At 53.3% G+C, this 21,032-nt stretch overlaps 2 protein-coding genes across 3 annotated transcripts in view; one reads left to right on the top strand and one right to left on the bottom strand.

Annotated features, from left to right (window-relative positions):
• Positions 1-21,032, top strand: part of rpa1 (replication protein A1) — an 89,883-nt gene that overhangs the window by 41,450 nt on the left and 27,401 nt on the right. Inside the window, exon 17 of one of the 2 annotated variants that reach the window (XM_088616095.1) lies at positions 18,233-18,301. The exons of the other annotated variant lie outside the window; for it this stretch is intronic. Coding sequence (XP_088472221.1) covers positions 18,233-18,286 — 54 coding nt within the window. The 3' untranslated portion in view covers positions 18,287-18,301. Of the gene's footprint in view, positions 1-18,232; positions 18,302-21,032 lie in introns of those variants that run through there. 2 annotated transcript variants of the gene reach the window in all.
• rtn4rl1b (reticulon 4 receptor-like 1b) overlaps positions 9,780-21,032 on the bottom strand; it is a 102,561-nt gene continuing 91,308 nt past the window's right edge. The window contains exons 2-3 of the mRNA XM_088616096.1: positions 14,516-14,967; positions 9,780-12,463 (exon numbers count right to left, since the gene is read on the bottom strand). Coding sequence (XP_088472222.1) covers positions 11,510-12,463; positions 14,516-14,967 — 1,406 coding nt within the window. The 3' untranslated portion in view covers positions 9,780-11,509. The remainder of the gene's footprint in view (positions 12,464-14,515; positions 14,968-21,032) is intronic.

Below are 21,032 nucleotides of genomic sequence, written 5' to 3'. Positions count from 1 at the left end.
CAGCAGACGCTCTCTAGAGTTCTCAGCGTAGTGTCCTGTCTGGTCTCTGCAGTTTGGGGCCCCCAGCCCTAGGATCCATCCCCGTGGGGCCACAATGGCTTGTCCCGTCCGCAGGCCCGGGCTGTTAATGAGATAAGTGGCTCTTGCTTGCAGTTTTGGCTCTTACCCGAAGCGGAGTTCCTGATCGCGCGTCCCTCCCAGCGCCAGCTTTCTCAGGTCGTGGGGTGGGGCTCTTCCTTAAGGGCCCCGTCCGAACGCCAGTGGAAATCCTCCCTTTTCTGTCCGATTCTCCTCGCGTCATTCTCCCTGTCCTTGCTCGTTCCTTCCCGCTCTGCCCTCCTCCTCGCATCAAAGAGCCGCCCGGAGCTGCTGTGGGGCCCCCTGGTAGAGCCGTGCGCGGACAGGAGGGCCTTCTGAGCAGCGAGGTCAAGTGGGAATCAGTCTCCTGGGACAGAGGCCTGAACGGGGGGCGCCCTCGCCCGCCGTCCCGCCGCATGGGGGGGGTCTCGGTCTCTCTGCCACGAGCCGTTGCCTGCCCGTGAAAGCTCGGAGCGGCCAGCGCGGTTCATTTCCCTGCCCCGGAAGCGAAACCCACCCTTAATTAGCAGGAGGCGTCACTGTCGGCTAAGCGGCTTGGCCACGGTGTGATTTCACGTGAGGCGGTTCTCCTGGGCGTTGAACCCAGCAGGTAAAAATCCCCCCTCACTGCACTGCTAATGAGCAGGGAGGAGTGAAGAGAAGCGGGGGCCCCTCCGTCACCCTCTTGGCCTGGTCTCCTTGTCTCTGCGCAGCAGGTTCTCGCCCAGCGATCCCGATCTGCTGCACCTAATGGATTGCGTCTGGGGCGCCAGCGGGGTGTCGCTCCCCTGCCCGCTGGAGGGGGCCAGGCGGTTGTCTCTGATGATCTGTAAGCTGAGGGGGGCGTCGAGGGGTGACGCACCCCCACAACCCCTCCCCCCCCCCCAGCTTCGGCAGTCCTGCACAATTAGCACCGCAGATGTGAGGCCTCCATATTCGATTAAATCGCCGATGCCGCGCTTGTCACAAAATCAATGCGGATCTGGAGCTAATTGGAAAGCAGCGATGCCGGGGAGCTGGATCTGAGAGCGCGCTGCTAGTCAGAGTCCTTAAAGGAGTCGGTAGTAAAGGAGGGGGATATAACTGTTTATTTCAGGCTAGTACATAAACGCCCCCCCCACCACTTCCAAAAGCGCACACACCCACCTTCCCAGCTCATCTCCCCCTGCTGCGTACTCCTCGCCGGCCCCTTCCTCCAGCGGCACGTTTTAAACAGGTCTTGCGTCTCTCACACGTTCCCCGCGCGGAGCCGGAGACAGCAGGCGAGCGGTGCTCTGTGTGTGCTGCTGCCAGTTTTTCTGCATGTTTTAAAGGCCTGTGATGATTTATAGATACCGGAATGCACCAGGGTGCAAGATTTCAAGGCCAGTTTTTGTCAGAAGAAAACCCCCTGCCCGTCCGGCACTGATCAAAACAGAAACCCAGGGACACAGAGGCGGAGAGCCGGAGAGAGGGGCACTTGGGTGCCTGCAGAATTGCAGCAATGACAGCAGTAGAGCCTGTGGCTTAAGACGCATCGTGCTGATGTGCAGACACCTGCCACATTAAAACGAGCGGCCTTGATGCCGTTGTAGTGCGACTGTGCAACACGGGCAGTGCAGCACCTCGTACATGCTGCTGTGCCAAAGCCTTTGACACCTTGCATTGTGTTACTCTTTTCACAGTTTTTCCATTTATGTAAAAACATCATTAATGTCAGTCTTCTACAGAACTGTGATCCTTTTTGTAACAATCCTGATAGATCTGTGGTTAGTAGTACAAAGGTTAGCCTTATATGGATGTGTAAAGAGGAACCATTAATAAGGACTTGGTGGGTAAATGTGAAGGATCAGCTACTGCAATACAGGGGGAGTGTGGAGGGATGTCATTAGCGACGTGCCACAGGGATCTGTTCCTGGAACATTGCTCTTCCTGTTTGACGTCAACGCTCTGGATTCTGCTGCAGTTGGTAAATGTGTCACGTCTGGGACTGGGGATGCAGGTTTACTGTTTACTGTGCAATTCAGCAGAAACAGCTGCATGAACATAAGCTTATGTTTCTTATATTCTTAAAGAATGAATAAAACGTTTTGTTGGCCCACACGCCTGCAAAGGCCAGAATAAAAAAGGTTTTGGATAATTAAAGTGTGATGGGGGCCAAGTATATCCAACCAAACTTAGACATTGGATTAAAAAGCGGTCCTGAGGTGATATTAATAATTCCTTACATTTACTTTCTGGACACTCCACTCAAAGCACTTTACTCAAAGACACTCCACTCAAAGCACAGGTAATGGGGATCCCCTCCGCCACCACCAGTGTGCAGCCCCACCGGGATGATGCACCAGTACTCTCCCCACACACCAGCTCTCAGTGGGGAGGAGAGCAGAGTGATGAAGCCAGTTCAGAGATGGGGATTATTATTCGTTGTAGTTATATTTATTAATTAGAATATGTTGTTTGCAGCCAAAATGAGTGTGTCCCACCCAAGCCAGCATTGGTTCAGAGGCAGAGAGTCTCTGGAGTCTGGGCCAGTCAGGGGCTCTGCGTTCTCTCGCGCCCAGGGCTGGACTGGAGGAAGCTGTGCATTTCACTCCAGGGCTGCTGAAGCGAGACCAGCGCCAGCACACACCTGGCATTTTGCTTAAACCGTTTGATGACAGCGCTTTAAAAAAAAAAAAACAAGGGAAGGAAAGTGCTGGGACTTCAGAAAGGAGGAAAACAAAGTGAAGCAGTTTTGCACCAGATGTTTCGACACATGTCTTCCGCTCCTGAGCTGAGATGTGACGGCAGGCTGTGTTTGAAGTTTGCAGGCCGATCACAGACTGGCACAGCCACGCTCTGGAACAGCTCCTGGCCTTCTGTTGGCTGCCAGCAGCGGAATCAGAGGTGACAAAGTCACGTTTTTATCCCCCTTCTACTAAAACAAGGAAACGCAGGCCCTGGCTGGGTATCTCCCATTACAGATTACAGACCTGGTGAGCAGTTTCTTGTGGACTTGAGACTTCCCGCTTCAAGCCACCGAGAACCTGCGTTCAGGTACGGGGCTATTAGCAGTTGGTAAGGGACATGGAACATTTCATTTTATCCAACAGAAAAAAAGAAACCGAGTGCTCCCTTGAGCCTAATATTCCAGGCCGGGGAATATACTATTATAATATCAGGATAGCCGCAGGGCTGTGTTGCGCCAGGGGCACACGCCTGTTCTCCCTGTTTCATCGCGTGGGGATGGCGGAGACGCTGCAGAGCACTGGGGTGTTTCTCGGCTCCCCCCGTTCCCAGCGGGGCGTTTTGACTGGCGGCCGAAGGGGTTGTTAATGCCTCCGGGGAGCGTCAAGGGTCTGAATCGCAACTGGATTGACCGCTTTTGTTTGATTTCTTTTTGCCCTGTGAGTTAATATACTAATGTACAGGAGTTGTTAGAGTAGAGTATGTTCCCATTTTCGATCTTAGCCTAATCCACTTGAAACGTTGATCAAGAAATTGAATTTCAAATCCGATTTGTTTCAGAGTTATCCTGTGCAGCATTTCCTGTCTTTCATTGTCTCCCTGCTGGGAACAGAGGTGACCTCTGGGCTGAGCTTGAGCATGGAGGCAGTAAATCTGCTCTGTACCTGGACATAATGTGGGCTGTGCAGGGTTGAGTTACATTATCAGCTCTGTGTAGGGTTGAGGAGTGTTATCAGCTCTGTGTAGGGTTGAGTTACCTTATCAGCTTTGTGTAGGGTTGAGTTACCTTATCAGCTCTGTGCAGGGTTGAGTTACATTATCAGCTCTGTGTAGGGTTGAGGAGTACTATCAGCTCTGTGTAGGGTTGAGGAGTGTTATCAGCTCTGTGTAGGGTTAAGCAACATTATCAGCTCTGTGCAGGGTTGAGTTACATTATCAGCTTTGTGCAGGGTTGAGTTACCTTATCAGCTCTGTGCAGGGTTGAGTTACATTATCAGCTCTGTGTAGGGTTGAGTTACATTATCAGCTCTGTGTAGGGTTGAGGAGTACTATCAGCTCTGTGTAGGGTTGAGGAGTGTTATCAGCTCTGTGTAGGGTTAAGCAACATTATCAGCTCTGTGCAGGGTTGAGTTACATTATCAGCTTTGTGCAGGGTTGAGTTACCTTATCAGCTCTGTGCAGGGTTGAGTTACATTATCAGCTCTGTGTAGGGTTGAGTTACATTATCAGCTCTGTGTAGGGTTGAGTTACATTATTAGCTTTGTGTAGGGTTTATGAGTATTATCAGCTCTTTGTAGGGTTGAGTTACATTATCAGCTTTGTGTAGGGTTGAGTTACCTTATCAGCTCTGTGCAGGGTTGAGTTACATTATCAGCTCTGTGCAGGGTTGAGGAGTACAATCGGCTCTGTGTAGGGTTGAGTTACATTATTAACTTTGTGTAGGGTTTATGAGTATTATCAGCTCTGTGTAGGGTTGAGTTACATTATCAGCTCTGTGTAGGGTTGAGAAGTATTATCAGCTCTGTGTAGGGTTGAGTTACCTTATCAGCTCTATGCAGGGTTGAGCAACATTATCAGCTCTGTGCAGGGTTGAGTTACATTATCAGCTTTGTGTAGGGTTTGTGAGTATTATCAGCTCTGTGTAGGGTTGAGTTACATTATCAGCTCTATATAGGGTTGAGCAACATTATCAGCTCTATGTAGGGTTGAGCAACATTATCAGCTCTGTGCAGGGTTGAGTTACATTATCAGCTTTGTGTAGGGTTGTGTTACCTTATCAGCTCTGTACAGGGTTGAGTTACATTATCAGCTCTGTGTAGGGTTGAGTTACATTATCAGCTCTGTGTAGGGTTTATGAGTATTATCAGCTCTGTGCAGGGTTGAGTTACATTATCAGCTTTGTGTAGGGTTTGTGAGTATTATCAGCTCTGTGTAGGGTTGAGTTACATTATCAGCTCTGTGTAGGGTTGAGAAGTATTATCAGCTCTGTGCAGGGTTGAGCAACATTATCAGCTCTGTGCAGGGTTGAGCAACAATATCAGCTCTGTGCAGGGTTGAGTTGCATTATCAGCTCTGTGTAGGTTGAGGAGTATTATCAGCTCTGTGTAGGTTGAGGAGTATTATCAGCTCTGTGTAGGGTTGACTTACATTATCAGGGTTGAGGGACATGAATATGTTGTGATGTACGAGGAACCTCTAACCCGAAAGCCCTGCAGGAAGACAAAATCCAGGCTGCGGGGTTTGGACACGCTTCCCGCCGGGCAGAGAGCAGGGAGCAGGAAGAGCAGGCTGTCCCGGAAGAGAGGCCGGGACAGCGCAGCTCCTGATGCAAGCGGCAGGGATCTTCAGTCGGCTGCTGTCCTGTCATGGCTGCAGACTCATTAACGGTGCTGAAAGTGCTGTGGTTAGCTCCTCCCAGGCCAGCGAGATTAGCCTGTTCGATTTGCTCATCACACGGGGCCCTGTTCTGTTTGTCGGTCACAGGCCGTTGTAATTGTATTTAAGATGATCTTTTCACTGCTCGTTAAAGCTGATTGATCGGACGTGTTAATTGTGCGCATTGATTACCTCCGGGGGTGACTGTTTGGGTCAGCACGTTTCCCTACAAAGGTGCTGCATCCTGATTCGCTGTGTCTCTTTCACTGGCAATAAACTCTCCAGCGCCTCCAGGCTATTCTGACACTCCTCATAGCGCGGGGGGTCACCCGAAGCTTTCATCTCTCTTATTTCTGCGAGAACGTGAGAAAAATGGGAGCACTTTGGAATTAAAGAGCTGCCCTTCTGAACCTGCGCCTGCGGTTTACCGCAGTATTTTTGCAAGTCTCCTCGGTGCCGTGCCGGCTGTATACTTGCTCATCACCCCTGTCAAGTCTGGCGACTGTGAGTCTGCCGATTGGCCTTGAAGGATAGTGGCTGAACCAGTTGCCGGTGGGCTTTCACTGGCAGAGAGTGAAGAGCCTCTGTTTCCAGGGTCCTGCACTTGGCGTGGCTGCCTCGCCCTGCAGGGGGCGCCGTGGCCCTTGTCTGCCGTGACTGGTGCTGATGTAGAATGCCTGTGCTCTGTGTGATTTGCATGCAACAGTAGCTGGTGGAGAGGGGGGGGGGGGTTGGTGCCAGGGGGTCTTTGGAGAGCTGCCATAAATAAATAAACAGTGAGTAAAGGCATGCACGGTGAAAAAGGTAATAAACCGAGCAGCAGTATTAGCTTGCTGATTGATCAGGGATCTGGGGACAAGCAGCGAGGCAGGTGCAGGGCTGTAACTGGTCTAATTGCACCCCAGCCCCACACACAGACTCAGCGCCCCTTCATTCTTCCCCTTTCTCATTTCCTAAACGTTTGATTTTAATTAAAGCCGCAATAGCTGCGCGGTGACAGAAAGCTTAATTAAAGCCGCGCGGCACTCGCGCTCCCGTTTCGGGAGGAGCTCTCCTCCTCTCTCCGCGGCCCGCGCCAGGCGCCCACTGGCAACACCTGCCTGGACAGGCTTGGGGCACGGACGCCAGTCTCCGGGCGTTGGCCTTCCACATCGGAAATTCGGGGCTCCCCTTGATCCTTCGGTTTTCTCACATGAGTTACAGAGCAACGAGCTACGGAACTCAAGGTCTCTGCTTCCCTGCAGGGGAGAGGGGTGGCGCTGGTCTGCTCGAGGTGTTCCTGGACTGAGGCTGAGTGTGCTCCTCAGGGGCTGGAGGAGCTGTGACAGCAGCGGCTCTTCTAAAATGGTGGTTTCTGAAACCTTCCTTTAATAACATCACTTTATTAACCCTTTACAATTTCTTGCGTGAGGAATTTGTCTTTTCGCATACCCCAGCTTGCTCTCCATGAGACACACAGACAGGGAGAGAAGCCGGGGGTCAGAGCGCAGGGTCAGCTATTGTACAGCACCCCTGGAGCAGCTGGGGTGAAGGGCCTTGCTCAGGGGCCCAACGGAGTAGGATTCCAACCAACACAGACCTCTCTCCTCTCCTTGTCTGCCTCCTTTCCTTTCCACCCTATTTAACTCTCCCTGCCTCTTCTATCTCAGACAACCCCCCCAACCGCCATCCCTGGTGCTGCCACTAGGGCGGCGCCACTCACATCCAACGTGATGCCGGAAGTTCCTTGTTCCAAGATGTGGGCTTAACAAATAATGTTGGCGGTGGCGTCAAATCCCAAAACGTTTTGAGGGCAGGGCTCCTCTTGGATCAATAACAGAGTGACGGTGGCGAGGATTCTCTTCCGAGTTCCGATGCGATCCAAGAGAAAGGGAATAGATAACAAGGGTTAACTCACGAGCAACAAGCCGGCCGTTAACCCCGAGTCTCACTAGAAGATGCAGCACCTCCTCAAAACCGTGCCGTTCAGCGTAACTCTTCCACGGAGTGTTAGGGGAGCTAATTTTCTGAGCTGCGTGTCCTGCTATAAATCACGCTGCTCTGATAGAAAAGATGCATGTTGAAAAGGCAGGGGTTGCGAGCTTGTTTGCTTTTCGATTAAGCCTGGCTAATGCGGGCTGGCAGTGTTTTCTTTGTGACCGGAGAGGGGGTCAATATTGAAACCGCCCTCTCCCGCAACCAGGGAGACGGCACCGAGCCGGGATTCAGACAGAGAGAAGGTGGGGGGGAGGAGGTGATGGAGTGATCGCCCGTGCAATTAACTGCCTGAGCTGCTCATCAATTTAAATGTAATTCCGGGCAGGTTTTCAGCCATGCATAAAACTAACTTTTTTTTTTTTATTTAACAGTAAAAAAAAAAAAATGGACCTGTACATCAATTTCCATCATAAAAAGGAAATAGAATTTACATTCTAAAGTCCCATTAATAATAATAATGCCCTTGAATATCTGCAGATTTACTTTGACACGCTCATAAATACTCCTCCCTTGCTTTTAAATGATTTAGAGCTGTGGGTGTCGGCCTGACTCCGAAAGCGTCCTGGATTCTTGGAGATCTCCACACGCAGGGCCCTGCCTCGTGGGCGAACACAGCCCTGAGAGGGGTCCTGATGATGTGGGGGCATTTTCCAGCCTGGTATGCCTTTCAGTTCAGGGGGTGTATCATAGGCTGTTGGGGTGCTTGTGCAGAAGGAGGAGTGTGATTTCCTGGCTAGGTTTGTGCACCGTAGGTGAAGGCAGTACAATACCGATCAGCCATGAAGGAAGCAGATCAAGCCTGAGAGGCTCTTGGAAAACCTGACAGAGCAACGTGCCTGTGGTGCCAATCCCAGGCAGACTGCCCAGGAGCCAGACACCTTCGCCATGTTAGCCCTCGGTAACGTGCAGTGGCACGGCCTCTCTTCTGAAACACCGGTATGTTAGCTCCTGGCCCTTCTGTTTCTGCCCGTGAGGAGAGACTGTGAAATCCTAACACATGTTTAAAAAGAGACAAACTTGCTGACGGGGTGGATTTCTTTCTTAAATGAATAATAAAGGCTAAAATGAGGGGGGAAAAAAGACAGGAATAAAAAGGCATTTGCATCTGCATGGCTTGAAAAGCAGGAGCCGGGAATGCATGTGTCTCCTGGAGGTTGTGAAAGGACGAGTGGCCATATGTGGATGGCAGATACACCCTGCCCTCTCTCTGGCTCCAGGCTCACCCAGAGGTGTGCCGACATTTTCTGAATAACACCTTTTCGTGGGTGAGAGAAGCACGGATTACCGATGGAAATTTGGCTCTTTTAGTATTTGTCCAAAAGTAAGGAAACCCATTTCTGCCAGCAGCCGTGTCGCCCTGCGGCTCCCAGCTGGCAGCCCCACTGGAGCTCAGCAGGTGTGAGCCTGGTCAGCACCTGGATGGGAGACCTCCTGGGAAAAACTAAGGCTGCTGCTGGAAGAGGTGTTAGTGGGGCCAGCAGGGGGCGCTCACCCTGCAGTCTGTGTGGGTCCTAATGCCCCAGTACTGTGACGGGGACACTGTGATGTGACCTAAAACTGAGGTTGTGACTCACTGTGGTCATTAACAATCCCAGAGTGTTTCTCGAAAAGAGTAGGGGTGTAACCCCGGTGTCCTGGCCAAATTCCCCCCTGGCCCTTACCAGTCATGGCCTCCTAATAATCGCCATCTCTGAACTGGCTTCATCACTCTGCTCTCCTCCCCACTGAGAGCTGGTGTATGAGGAGAGTACTGGTGCATCATCCAGGTGGGGCTGCACACTGGTGGTGGTGGAGGGGATCCCCATTACCTGTAAAGCACTTTGAGTGTCCAGAGAAGCGCTATATAATTGTAAGCAATTATTATTATTACTCAGCCTCTTCCCTCAGTACTGGAGCCCGAGATGTTCAGCCCAGCCACTCAACCCACAGTGGGTTAGCAGCCATATGGCTACCTCAGATCCTCGTTCCGGGCCGGGCCTGGGCAGGGGCACAAAGCGGGGCTGTGTCGGGGGCGCTGCCCTTGCCGCGGGTGTTGCGCGGGCGGGCGAAGCGGGAAACGACACCGAAAGGAAGAGAAGACGTTCCACCCGCGGAATTCCGCCAGGCGCGCGGAAAAGGGATTAAACCTCGGGTCGGCAAAGGAGAGGCTGTGAATAATGCAGAACATGCAGCTTTGTGGAAACTCTGCCTGCGACGCCCACGCCTGTTGTTCTGGAGATATTTTGACAAATTGGATCAGCCGGTGATTGTTTCTGAGGTTGGGTTGTCATTGATTTCTGCAGGAGGAAACAGTCATTATACACCTGCATCCCAGGCAGGCTGCCGAGGCACTGAGCTGCACAATCACAGCCACCCTGAAACCCCCCTCCGAGAGCCAGGAGGGATCCTGGAGAGGGAAAGACCGAACACAGCCCACCACCTTTAGCATAAGAAGATATAGGTTTTTTAATATCATTTATAAACATTTTTTTTTTGTACGTTGGTTCTTCTTTGTTAACGACATACGGTACAGATCGGTCATGGGGGAGAAGGAGCAGGGGGCTGGGGACAGGAGAGAGCGGTGCGGGACAGTGTGAAGAAGTTACAAAACAAGGAAAATAAAAACTCCCCCCTTTTGAAAGGACAACCCTGTTATCGGTAATATTCTTGTTATCGGTATAGTTATTATCATAGTCAGTACTGTTATAATTATTACGGATGTTAATAATGTTCTAGTCACTTTAGTACAAACACAGTCAGGAAATGCAGGATGCCGAACTGCTCTGTTTCCTGTGTTTTGCCCACTAGTTCGTCCGGCTGCGTCCTCCGGTTCGGACAGATGTCCCTGGGAGGGGGGATGAGTTCCAGCGTAGATTGTCTTGCCCTGGGCTCCCTCGGCGTGTTTTCGAAGAGCGCTGGACTGTTCCTGGGTCTCTGTCCCTGCGGCTCTGTGGTGGCAGTCCAGATCTGCCCGTTTCCCTTGTTCAGCTGCATTCTGGGAGTAGCGACTCGTCAGTAGTACAGATCAAAGCCTTTTCATTTATTTATTTTTGCCCCTGCCCCAGTGTTTTGAGCAGGAGGCTGCTGATATGTGTCTCTGTTGTGTTTTCCAGCAGTGTGAGAGCGGGGTTCTTGCTCTTTGTTGGTGAGAAACAGACAGGGGGCGCGCGATGTCCCCTGGCAGCAGGGGCGAGAGGGGGTCAGAGGTCACCATTCCCCATCCTCCCCCCATCCCCCACCAGGTCCCAGTTCTGGGTTAAGAAAACAAAGGTTAAAAAAAAAAACTCGACAGCAAAACGTAGTAAAAACTCATCTGTGAGAAGCCGTGCACAGCTTTCTCCGTGGAGAGTTTGTTTGACGCCGAGTGGTGGAGGTATTAAGACGTTCCCTGTGGTGTGGCAGCTGAATTGGCTTCGGTGGAAACGAAGCAGGTTTTCATTAACGCGAACGTGACAAAACCGACATGAAACACTCAGAGCACCGTCCTGTGACGAGCTCCGGCGATAACAGCCAAGCCATCAGAGGGACAGGCAGGCGGGGTTTCCTTTGTGCCTTCCCTGGTTGTGCCGCCTGCCGTGTGGTGAGGTACCGACTGGCCCCGTCAAAAGTCTGTGCTGGTCCAGGACATGGCTGCACGGGTCCGGGGCTGGCGGTACATCGTAGTCCGACCGCCTGCGGACGTATCGGAGCGAGTAATTCAGTTCCACACTCAAGGAGAGACGGGAGCAGGTACCCCCCTCCTCTTTGCTGGGTAGAAAAAAACGAAAAGGAGAGAGAGGAAAAAGGGGACTTTTCTGAGTTCACCGCCTCTGGTCTGCCCCCCCCCCGCCGCAGGCCGGCGCCTTGTTTTCCCCAGCTCTCACAGCTGCTGAAGTTTGGTCCTCGGTGCTGAGAGAAAATCGACGGAATTCCAAAGCCAGAACAAAAATTCGAACAAAAATCGAGTGGCAGTGCGAGAGCCTTCTGGGTCTGTGTCTTTCCCTTGTCCACCTCTGTTCCTTACGTTTGATTAGTCTTTTAATTGAATGCTTGGAGACAGTAAGCCCCCCGCGCACACGCACACATGCACGCACACTCGCGCACACACACTCACACACACACACACATTTGCCAGTGCAGGGGCTGGTGTCAGTCTGAAGGACAGCGATTTGGCAGAGCGCCCCCTGCTGGTTCACCGCAGTATAATTGCAGTCAGTGGCGCTAGCAGGGACAGGGCTCGGCTCAGGTGGCCTCCCAGCAGGGAGTGTGCCCGGTTGGTGGCTTGCTTGACCCCGCTGGGGGGGCGCACAGGGGTCCTGGGGGTGCACTTGGACTTCCTGCGGGGGGCTCCACCCGTGTGGTCGTATTTGCCGTCTCCCGGGAACTCGGGGGCCGAGTATTCCTTGTCGGCCATCTCCTCCAGGACGTGCACCTCGTTAAGGCCCTTCTTGGGGCCCCGGGGGCGGTGGCGGGTGCAGTTCCGGGCGCGGCCCGGCCGGTGGGCTCCCGGGCGGTCGCCGGCGACCGAGGGCGGCGGGATGCCCAGGGCGTCCTCGGGCGGCGGGGGCGGGGCGGCGGGGACGGGGGGCGGCGGGTGAGGGTGGTGCCGGGTGTGGGGGTGCGGGGGGTGCTCCTTCTTGAGAGACACCTTGTCGGCTGTGGTCCAGGTGCTGGTCTTGATCTGGTGCAGCGACTCCGAGCCGGAGCAGTGGGGGAAGTCCTCCTTGTGCAGCTGCTTGAGGTCCCTGCCGCTCAGCTCCGGGGGTGCCCGGCACACGACGGAGGAGACGGAGCCCCGGAAACGCTGCAGCCAGTCCCAGAGCGAGCGTGCCGGGCAGCCGCACTCCCAGGGGTTGTCGTTGAGCCGCAGGTACTCCAGCGAGGGCAGCAGCGCCAGGCACTCGCCCGACAGCTCGGCCAGGGAGTTGTTGAACAGGTAGAGGGTGGTGAGCCGCTTCAGGTCATGGAAGGCCCAGTGGTGCACCCAGTGCAGCCGGTTCTGGTGCAGCAGCAGGCGGTCCAGGGTGCCCAGGCCCCGGAAGGTGTTCTGGTGCAGGCTGCGCAGCTGGTTCCCGTGCAGGAACAGGTGGCTGAGGTTCACCAGGTCCACAAACAGGTCATCCTGCAGGATCTCGATGCGGTTGTCCTGAAAGGGAGATAAATCCGTCACAGTTACACTCTGGCAGCCCCCTTGTGAGCCACCTCTGGCCTGCCTGCTTCTTATTCTGGCCAAATTTCCCCCTGGCCTTTACCAATCATGGCCTCCTAATAATCCCCATCTATGAACTGGCTTCATTACTCTGCTCTCCTCCCCACTGAGAGCTGGTGTGTGGGGAGAGGACTGGTGCATCATCCAGGTGGGGCTGCACACTGGTGGTGGTGGAGGGGAGTCCCCATTACCTGTAAAGTGCTTAGAGTGGAGTGTCCAGAAAAGTGCTATTGTAAGTGTGAGCGATTATTGTTATTATTATTATTATTCTGTGTGTCGCTGCACATGTACAGTCCGGTTCCGTGGGTCTGTCTTCGTACTGCATGCACAAACTTTGTTCAAGCCTGTCTGTGGATGGTAATTTTACTTGAGCTTCGGTCAAAATTGAAAACCCTGGGGGTGATATTTAATTCAGACTTGACATTCGACCCACATGTGCAACATTTCGTCGAAACGTCATTCTTTCACCTCAGCAATATCGCCAGACTATGTCCTGTGTTATTGCTGACTGTTGCTGAAAGCTGATCGACACATTTGTCTTCTCCCGAATCGTCTACTGTAATGCTCGCTGAGGTTTCTAAATCCGCATTGAGTTAACTCCAGGATGTCCAAAATTCGGCAGCCAGAATCCTGACCAGGTCTAATGCGAGTGATCACATGACTCCTGTGCTGGAGTCCTTGCACTGGCTTCCTGTCTCACCTATAAGGCACCCTGCAGCTCCCAGCTCCCAGCTGGCAGCCCACTGAAGCTCAGCAGGTGTGAGGCTGGTCAGTACCTGGATGGGAGACCTCCTGGGAAAAACTGAGGTTGCTGCTGGAAGAGGTGTTAGTGGGGCCAGCAGGGGGGGCTCACCCTGCAGTCTGTGTGGGTCCTAATGCCCCAGTGTAGTGACGGGGACACTATACTGTAAACAGGCGCCGTCCTTCAAATGAGACGTAAAACCGAGGTCCTGACTCTCTGTGGTCATTAAAAATGCTGGGGTGTCTCTTGAAAAGAGTATGTTACGCATTCCAGACGCACTCACACTCACAAACGCCTTAACCGCGCACCCTCTCAAACAAACCGTCCTATCACCTTTCACTCCTGTCACTACTTAAACCCTCCTCTTTTTTCATACCTTCGCTCACTATTACAGAGTCTCTTCTGGAGCTCCCTTTCTTCTAAACTGATCTATTCTCGCTCCCTGGCTTTCACTACTCCCTGGTAAGGCTTCTGCCCTTGCGTTTTGGATCGGTTTCCTCGGTTGTGTTGTCTCAACTCGGTTTTGACTGTCACCTGCCCATTGGATTTTGGATTCTAGGACTTGTGTCTTTTTCATATTTTTACTTTTACTCTATGGACTTCCTGCTGCTATTCAGGGTGTTTACCCACGAGCCCTGCACAGGCGGTATACCTTCAGCATTTATTTTTGGTAACAGAGTAGGGGTGTTACCCCAATGTCCTGGCCAAATTCCCCCCTGGCCCTTACCAATCATGGCCTCCTAATAACCCCCATCTCTGAACTGACTTCATGACTCTGCTCTCCTCCCCACTGAGAGCTGGTGTGTGGGGAGAGGACTGGTGCATCATCCAGGTGGGGCTGCACACTGGTGGTGGTGGAGGGGATCCCCATTACCTGTAAAGCGCTTTGAGTGGAATGTCCAGAAAAGTGCTATTTAAGTGATGGCCTTTTCAGGCGATCAAGGCCCATGGGGAATGGGGGGCAAGGGTCACCATTTTTCTTGACCACCCGACACTGGAGGTGGAGGTGATGTGGTCAGCATCACACTCCGGCCGGCCTGTCACCCTGGAAAGCAGGCTGAGTGGACCTGGGAGTCATCTGGAAGGAATCAGGAAGCTCCATCGCTTGCCTCTCCCTGGGATCGAACCCGGGACCTTCCGCCCTTGCCGTCTCAGCTACCATGGCTCCGCTATGTAAGCGTAAGGAATTCTTACTGTGAGAGGGAGGGGATGGCAGTGCGGGAAGGGGGCCCCCTGCTGGACGTTACCTGTAAGTAGAGGTACTGCAGGTTGCTGAGCCCCTGGAAGATGCCGCTGGGCAGGCTGCTCAGGCCGCAGCGGTACAGGTGCAGGGCGTGCAGGCGGGACAGCCCGTGGAAGGTGTCCGCCGCCAGCGCGCGCAGGAAGCGGTTGTCGCCCAGGTCGAGCTCCTCCAGCTGGGTGAAGCCGTGGAAGGTGCTGGGCTCGATGTAGGTGATGTTGTTGGAGTACATCCAGAGCGTGACGGTGTGCGGGCTGAAGTGGCCGCGCAGCAGCCGGTGGATGCGGTTGTTCTGCAGGAAGATGCGCTCGCTGTGCGGCGGGATGCCCTCGGGCACCGCCAGGAAGTTGTGGGCCTGGCAGCTGACGGTGGTGGGGGAGGTGTAGCAGACGCAGTGGCGCGGGCACGACCAGGACAGCTCCAGACCGCACAGGACCAGCAGGAACTCCAGCCCACAGCCTGGTGGGGAGAGAGAGAGGCACTTAAAGACAGGCTGTCGTGAGCCAGCAGCCATGGCGTCGAAGCAGATGTCCTGGGATATTTCCCAGGAATGATCGGCCTAGATTCTTGGATCTGTAAGGTACCAGCACCCACACGAGCAGGATGGGCCTAATGGCGCCTGCTCACGCACTCGTACCTGTCTTAGGCTTGTTATGAGAGAAAAATGAACTGCAACCCCATGCGCTCGGACAGCCCTGGCAACAGATTTTGTTACTAGGCAGAACTTTTGCTCACGGTGCACATTGTGTGCCAGTAATGAGAATGTACCTGGAGAGTTTTCCTGCAGTCGCTGGGGGCCCTGATGGGACACTGCTGTCCGCTCTGTGCCTGTCTACTCTGCGAGAGAGGTTTAGCTGTGCTGTACCCCCAGCCTGTCTCCCATCAGCCCAGCTCACAACTGCACAACTTCAGCCCAGGCAGACAGACAGACAGACGTGAGTAACTTGCAGCCGCAGTGCTGGATGAGACACAAACCTGTTCTTACGGACGCGTTTTGGATACTTTCTTTCAATCCACTGTAGCGACTCACTTTAAAACCGCCACAGCCGAGTTTACGGATTTCAGCAAAGGTCTTTTAATGAACCCCTAAACCAGTAATCCCCGCTTAGATTCAGCTCAGGAGCCCCAGCAGGCAGGCTGTCCTTCCTCCTCACAGTTTTTCTCCATTACGTACCAACGCAGGAGCAGTTAGAGCAGCAGGGAGTCAAACAGATGCAAGACACGAGCTGAAAAAGAAGCAAACTGGGGAACCTGCCTGCATATACCTTGACCCAGCGAGGATGTGAAGAGAGCCTTTCCACAGCACTTAATTAAGGGCTCAGGCAGCGTGTGTTGGCACATCCAGCCTGGCGAGGGCAGGGGTGCCTCCTGCTTCCTCCTATTATCGGCGAGCTGCAGTCCTGGTGTGTCGCCACTATGCAAATGGCCCTCTGCAGCCACTCAACCCCTCCTTAACGAGCCCACACTCACCGGCTCTCGCATATTAATTGTGCACGGATGACACGCCCTTTCTGAAATGGTTAGATGAGGGCTCAGGAAAACCAAGGGGCAGTTTGTAACCCATATCAAGCAGCCTGCCAGCTCAGGACAGAACACTGCTACTGTTAGTGCACACTTTCTCAGCTACTGCACACTTACTGTACTAATGCTGCACTGTGACTTCCTTCCCAGTTGCCCAGCTTCTAGAATCTTGGCTCTGCCCATTGCGCTACAGTGCACGCTTCATGGGACTGATTGCAGCGTTCCTGCTGTAGGAGTGCGTGCAGACCTGTTAAATTGGGCTCAGTGCATTGCATGTCTCTGCTTTTCTTTGGACAGCCGTGTCAGAATGTAGCCCAAGCATGTGTCTGCAAGCCGTGTGTCTGCAAATGCCTGGTGTCAAAACCAAATGAGTATATCAATGGGTGTTTTTTTTTCCTTTGTGCACCTGCTTACTAATACATTGTCACGGTCCTGCTTTTACATCAGCAGGCACAGGGCATGTGGCCCAATCCCGCTATCTGCTCTGCGTGAGCTCTCCTGTCTGTGACGATACCGCTCCAGCGCTGGCCCAGAGCGTCTGTGTTCCCTCGGCCTCGCACAGCAGTCGGGCTCTCTGCTCTGGGAGGCTGCTGGAACCTCTTTGTCCATTAGCTGTGGGTGCCACGCACCTTCGTTTTAAGTCCTGTGGCAACAGGCAGCCATTCAGCTCCTGCCCTGTCAGGCGGGCTCAGAGAGAAGTAGAAATTTCTCGTCATGATGGGAATATATCTGGAGGAAAATTGATTTCTGGTTTAAGGCATGGCTCCCTGTTCTGTCCGACTCAATGCTGCTCCACAGCTGTTCTCTCCTCGTTTCAAACTCTCAGCGTTGGTCTGTCTCCTCCATGCTGCCAAATGAATTAAGCACAGGGGAGCTGAACGATCTGCTTCCTTTCCTTGGAGACAAATTAATTTTTTCGCAGATCCAGGGCTTGGCTTTGACATTCAGCACTCGTTGACCTTTTGCGATAATTTGCTGCGTGCCCACCAAAACCTTCCTTCTACCCCCCCCACTTCCTCCTCCTCCTACTCCCCCGATCGGGTGTTTAATCCTGTTCGCAGGTTCGACAGCTGGGAACCACGTCTGGTTCCCCTCTGAAGCTTCAATCCCTGGCACCCGCCTCTATTTCAAAGCAAATGTCAGGAGAAAGGCAGGGCCCTGCCTACTGGAAATGACACGTGGGCAGCACTGCCCAAGAAAAACAACGTTAACCGCGCCCGGATCTCATAGCTGGGCCCTGTGGCCTCCGCGCAGGGCCTGACATTGACGCTCATGCAGGAAGCCGATGTCTGGAAAGACTGAGACGTTGGACTGCAGGGCTGCAGATTAGAAATGAGGATGGAACGAAAGAGCATGGCGCTGAGCTCTGCTGCATTGTATTGAGCGTGGCACCTGCTCCTTGAATAGAGGAGCGTTAGGCTGTTGTAGTGCTCATGGGAAATCAGGATCTGGGATATTGGGCAGCTCAGACAGACGATGCTGCTGCCATGCCAGGCGCGTGTGTGGAGGGACCTGTTTTTGTGCCGCTGTATCAAGGGGGCTCTAACAAGGCAGGCTGGTCTGCAAAACCACATATGGAGTCACAAAAGAAGTGGCATGGTCTGGCATCGCCACCTCCCACCAGTTGGCAATCTTTTTGCTGATTGAACCGTCATTTTTGATGAGCCGTTTTTGAAATTCCATTTTCTTTGCCCGAACAATATAACATTGCCCTCGGCCTCTGTGAGCAGAGACGTGCACAGCGCAGCGATGGGTTAAGTGGGTTTTAATTGCTGTGCGGTATCAGTGTGCATCAGGAAGCTGTTTTATCACCTCCATCTCGTTTCCCAGCTCCTCGTGTGCCCTGCGATGCCTCGCCACCCGTTTATTCCGAACCCTGCTCCAGCAGCTGCTAATTCGGCTGGATTTTTAATTATTTTAATGCGATTGTTATCTGCACATTGTTGCTACATGCATGTCAATTAATTAAATATAAAACTCTTAACTGATGGACTCAAGCAGAGAGCTAATGCTCCACAAATAGAGGGGCTAATTTAATACAGCCTTAGCAGGACTCTCTCCTAATCGATTAGCTCCGTCTCCGCCAGCTCCAAGAGCCGCCTTTGTTTTTCATCCCAGAACATGCAACTTCTGGCTTTCTCATTTTGTTTTTTGTTTTTTTTTTGTTATTTTGCTCCCTGCTTCTTGCTCCATCTCATTCCAGCCGATGTCTCCCCACGTCTTTCCAGTTTCGGCGCTAGCCCCGGAATTGGATTGATCCCTGCGGGCTTCGCCTTTGAAAACAGCGAGCAGGTATCTCTCCTCCCATCTCCCCCATCTGTGGCTCCGGCCCCCTCTTGGTTAACACGCGCCTCTTTTCATCCTGCCGGCGGGAGAGATCGGCATGCAGATCGCGTTGACGAGATTAAGCCACTGCGCGGGAATTCGAGGCTGCGGCACGTTTCGGTGGTAACGTGGTTTGTGCCGCTGTTACATGAACGTGCATGTGTGAAGTTGAGGTTTTTTTTCCTGCTGGAAAGAGAAGAACAGAAACACGACGTTTCGGCTGTGGAGCCTTCTTCAGGTGTGAGAGAAAGAAGAAAATCGCCCGTGTATGTGGTGATGTACAGGGGCACAGCTATACACTTGTGGGGGCAGTGCGGGGGCTCTGTGGCTCAGGACCTGCGCCTGTGGCTGGAAGGTTGCCGGTTCAAATCCCGCAGCCGGCAGAGGAATCCTACTCCGCTGGGCTCCTGAGCAAGGCCCTTCACCCCAACTGCTCCAGGGGCGATGTACAATGGCTGACCCTGCGCTCTGACCCCAAGCTTCTCTCCCTGTCTGTGTGTCTCATGGAGAGCAAGCTGGGGTCTGCGAAAAGATAATTCCCAATGCAAGAAATTGTAAAGGGTTAATAAAGTGATGTTATTATTATTATTATTATTATTATTATTATTATTATTATTATTATTATATCAAGCCTGCGGGGACATTTGCCAGCCAGTTGTGTCCAATGTGCCAGAATGAGACACAGGCACCAGTGCTGCTGGTTTATTCGCTTTCCCACTAGGGTCCTGATGTACAGGAGGCAGTTCTGCCCTTGAGTCCATAAGAGCTGTATCTGCAGTTGAGGAGGGCCTGGCGCCAAGGTCAGCGTGTGCCAAGCAGAGGATTGTTCAGTCAGGCCTGCCGGGCACTCAGGGTTTCAGCCTGCTTGGGTCTCACTGACTCTCAACGCATCAATCCAATTCTCTCTGCCTCGTTATGGTGCCAATTCTCAAATGAATGGCGGTTCGTTGTCGCAGGGCGCTCATCATCGGAGAGCCAGCGCCCGTGTCTCCAGCTGTCAACGGCGAGGCGCTGCCAGCGTTTCGGGGCTGCCCGTCCTCGCTCTCTCTCTCCGGCGGTAATGCCGGGCGGCTGCCACCGGCCTCGTCTTTAAGTGAATAATTAAACAGCTTGGGGCTTTCGGCGCAGGGGCGACCCGCGCGACCAACCCCCCCCCGCGGCGGCCTTGCAGTTTCTTGGGGTCACGGAAAAACAGCCATCCCGCACGTGTGCCGGGCGCCGCGCTGAATACGGATGAGGCAGGTCAGGGCTGCGGTCAGCCCTCATGAATAACGCATCCCTCCCAGGCGGCTCCAGAGCCGCCCTCCTGGTGCCCAGGCCTCTCCTGCCCTGTCCGCGCGCGCCAGCGAGCGCTCTGGAGCCCCTTCTGGAATGTCTAATGACTTCATTTGGAGCAGCGAGGCGGCGGGGTTTCTATTTAGTCAGAAGCGAGGAGCGGTTCTGGGGGCCTGCCCCCTGACCTCGGCCGGGCACATCTGCAGCGGATGGAAATGAAGGCGGGCTGGAGGCAGGCGAGAGACTGGGGGGGCCAGATCGTGTCCTTGCTCTTACTGTCCATGGCCGGGGGGGGGGGGGGGAGGAAAGTCTTTGTTGTGAGCTGAGCTCCTATCGATTGTGGGATTTGGGCACCGGCTTTGACCATCTGAGCGTTGGTAATGCCTTATTTCCACCCCCGCCGCGGAGCTGCGCGCCGTCAGCGTGGGGTCCTGCTGTGGCCGCGGAGAGCCAGCCGCCAGTCTTTCTGTCGCCCCAGTGAGGTCAGGGTGCCCCCTGTGCGCAGGACGGACCAGGTCTGCCTCCTGTGTGAAATAGCCACAAAGTGCAATCGTCACATCAATGCAGAGAGAGGGGAAATTATTTTCCTGTCCCTTCCTCCGAGGCTGGAGTGCAGTGCAATCAACACGTTGCAAATAAACTCCTGCTGCTTGTGCCTTGGTCTTGATTGATCAGTTCTTCAGGCGAGGTTTGGAAATGAAAGAGAGAATTCAGATGGCCTTCAGCTTGGAGGAGGAGGCGGAGTGCACGTTTCCTAATTGTTCGCACTGAGATTTCATAGCCTACCCTACAGAAGTAAGAGACAGGAGTACATTCCCCGGGACGCTGAGTGCAGTGTGGCCTAACCCATGGGATTTTCCCTTGCCTGTGAAGTTGACCTCTCAGCTGCAGGGCTGACTTGTGTCCAGACTTTAACAGGGAAGCCCCGCGTCCGCTGGGGCAGAGCCAATCAGCAGGAATCTCCCAGGAAATCCAGGCGATTTCCAGAGCGAAAACCTGAAATCTAAAACATCTGCTCGGAAAGAACAATATCAAGGGTGATTATAGAACGAACTCTTGCGTTTAAATCAGGGACAGCTCTGCTCTGTGAGAGCTGGAATTATTACACGCTGGTTTCAAATTCGGAGTCCAATCCAATCATGGGTAATCCTTTCCACCACAACAAACTAGAAAATGTAGTGTAATTTAACATCCCAATTACGGAGCCCTGCTCCAGGTGATTGCTTGTAATTCGTGGCTGATTGCTGTAAACACCCGTGTCTTGGGTTCAGCTGCTTTCACAGCACAGATGTGGCTCACTGCACTGTTGGCAGAGCCAGAACAGCGCCCCCTCCTGGGGAAGGCAGTGCCTTTCCTCTTTCTCGCTTGGTTGATATACTTTCCTTCAGTTTAAGTAAATGATC

The sequence above is a fragment of the Lepisosteus platostomus genome, chromosome 22 (genome assembly GCF_059453375.1).
Source record: "Lepisosteus platostomus isolate fLepPlt1 chromosome 22, fLepPlt1.hap1, whole genome shotgun sequence".
NCBI classification, from domain to species: domain Eukaryota; kingdom Metazoa; phylum Chordata; class Actinopteri; order Semionotiformes; family Lepisosteidae; genus Lepisosteus; species Lepisosteus platostomus.
This window is presented reverse-complemented; position numbering and strand designations above follow the sequence as displayed.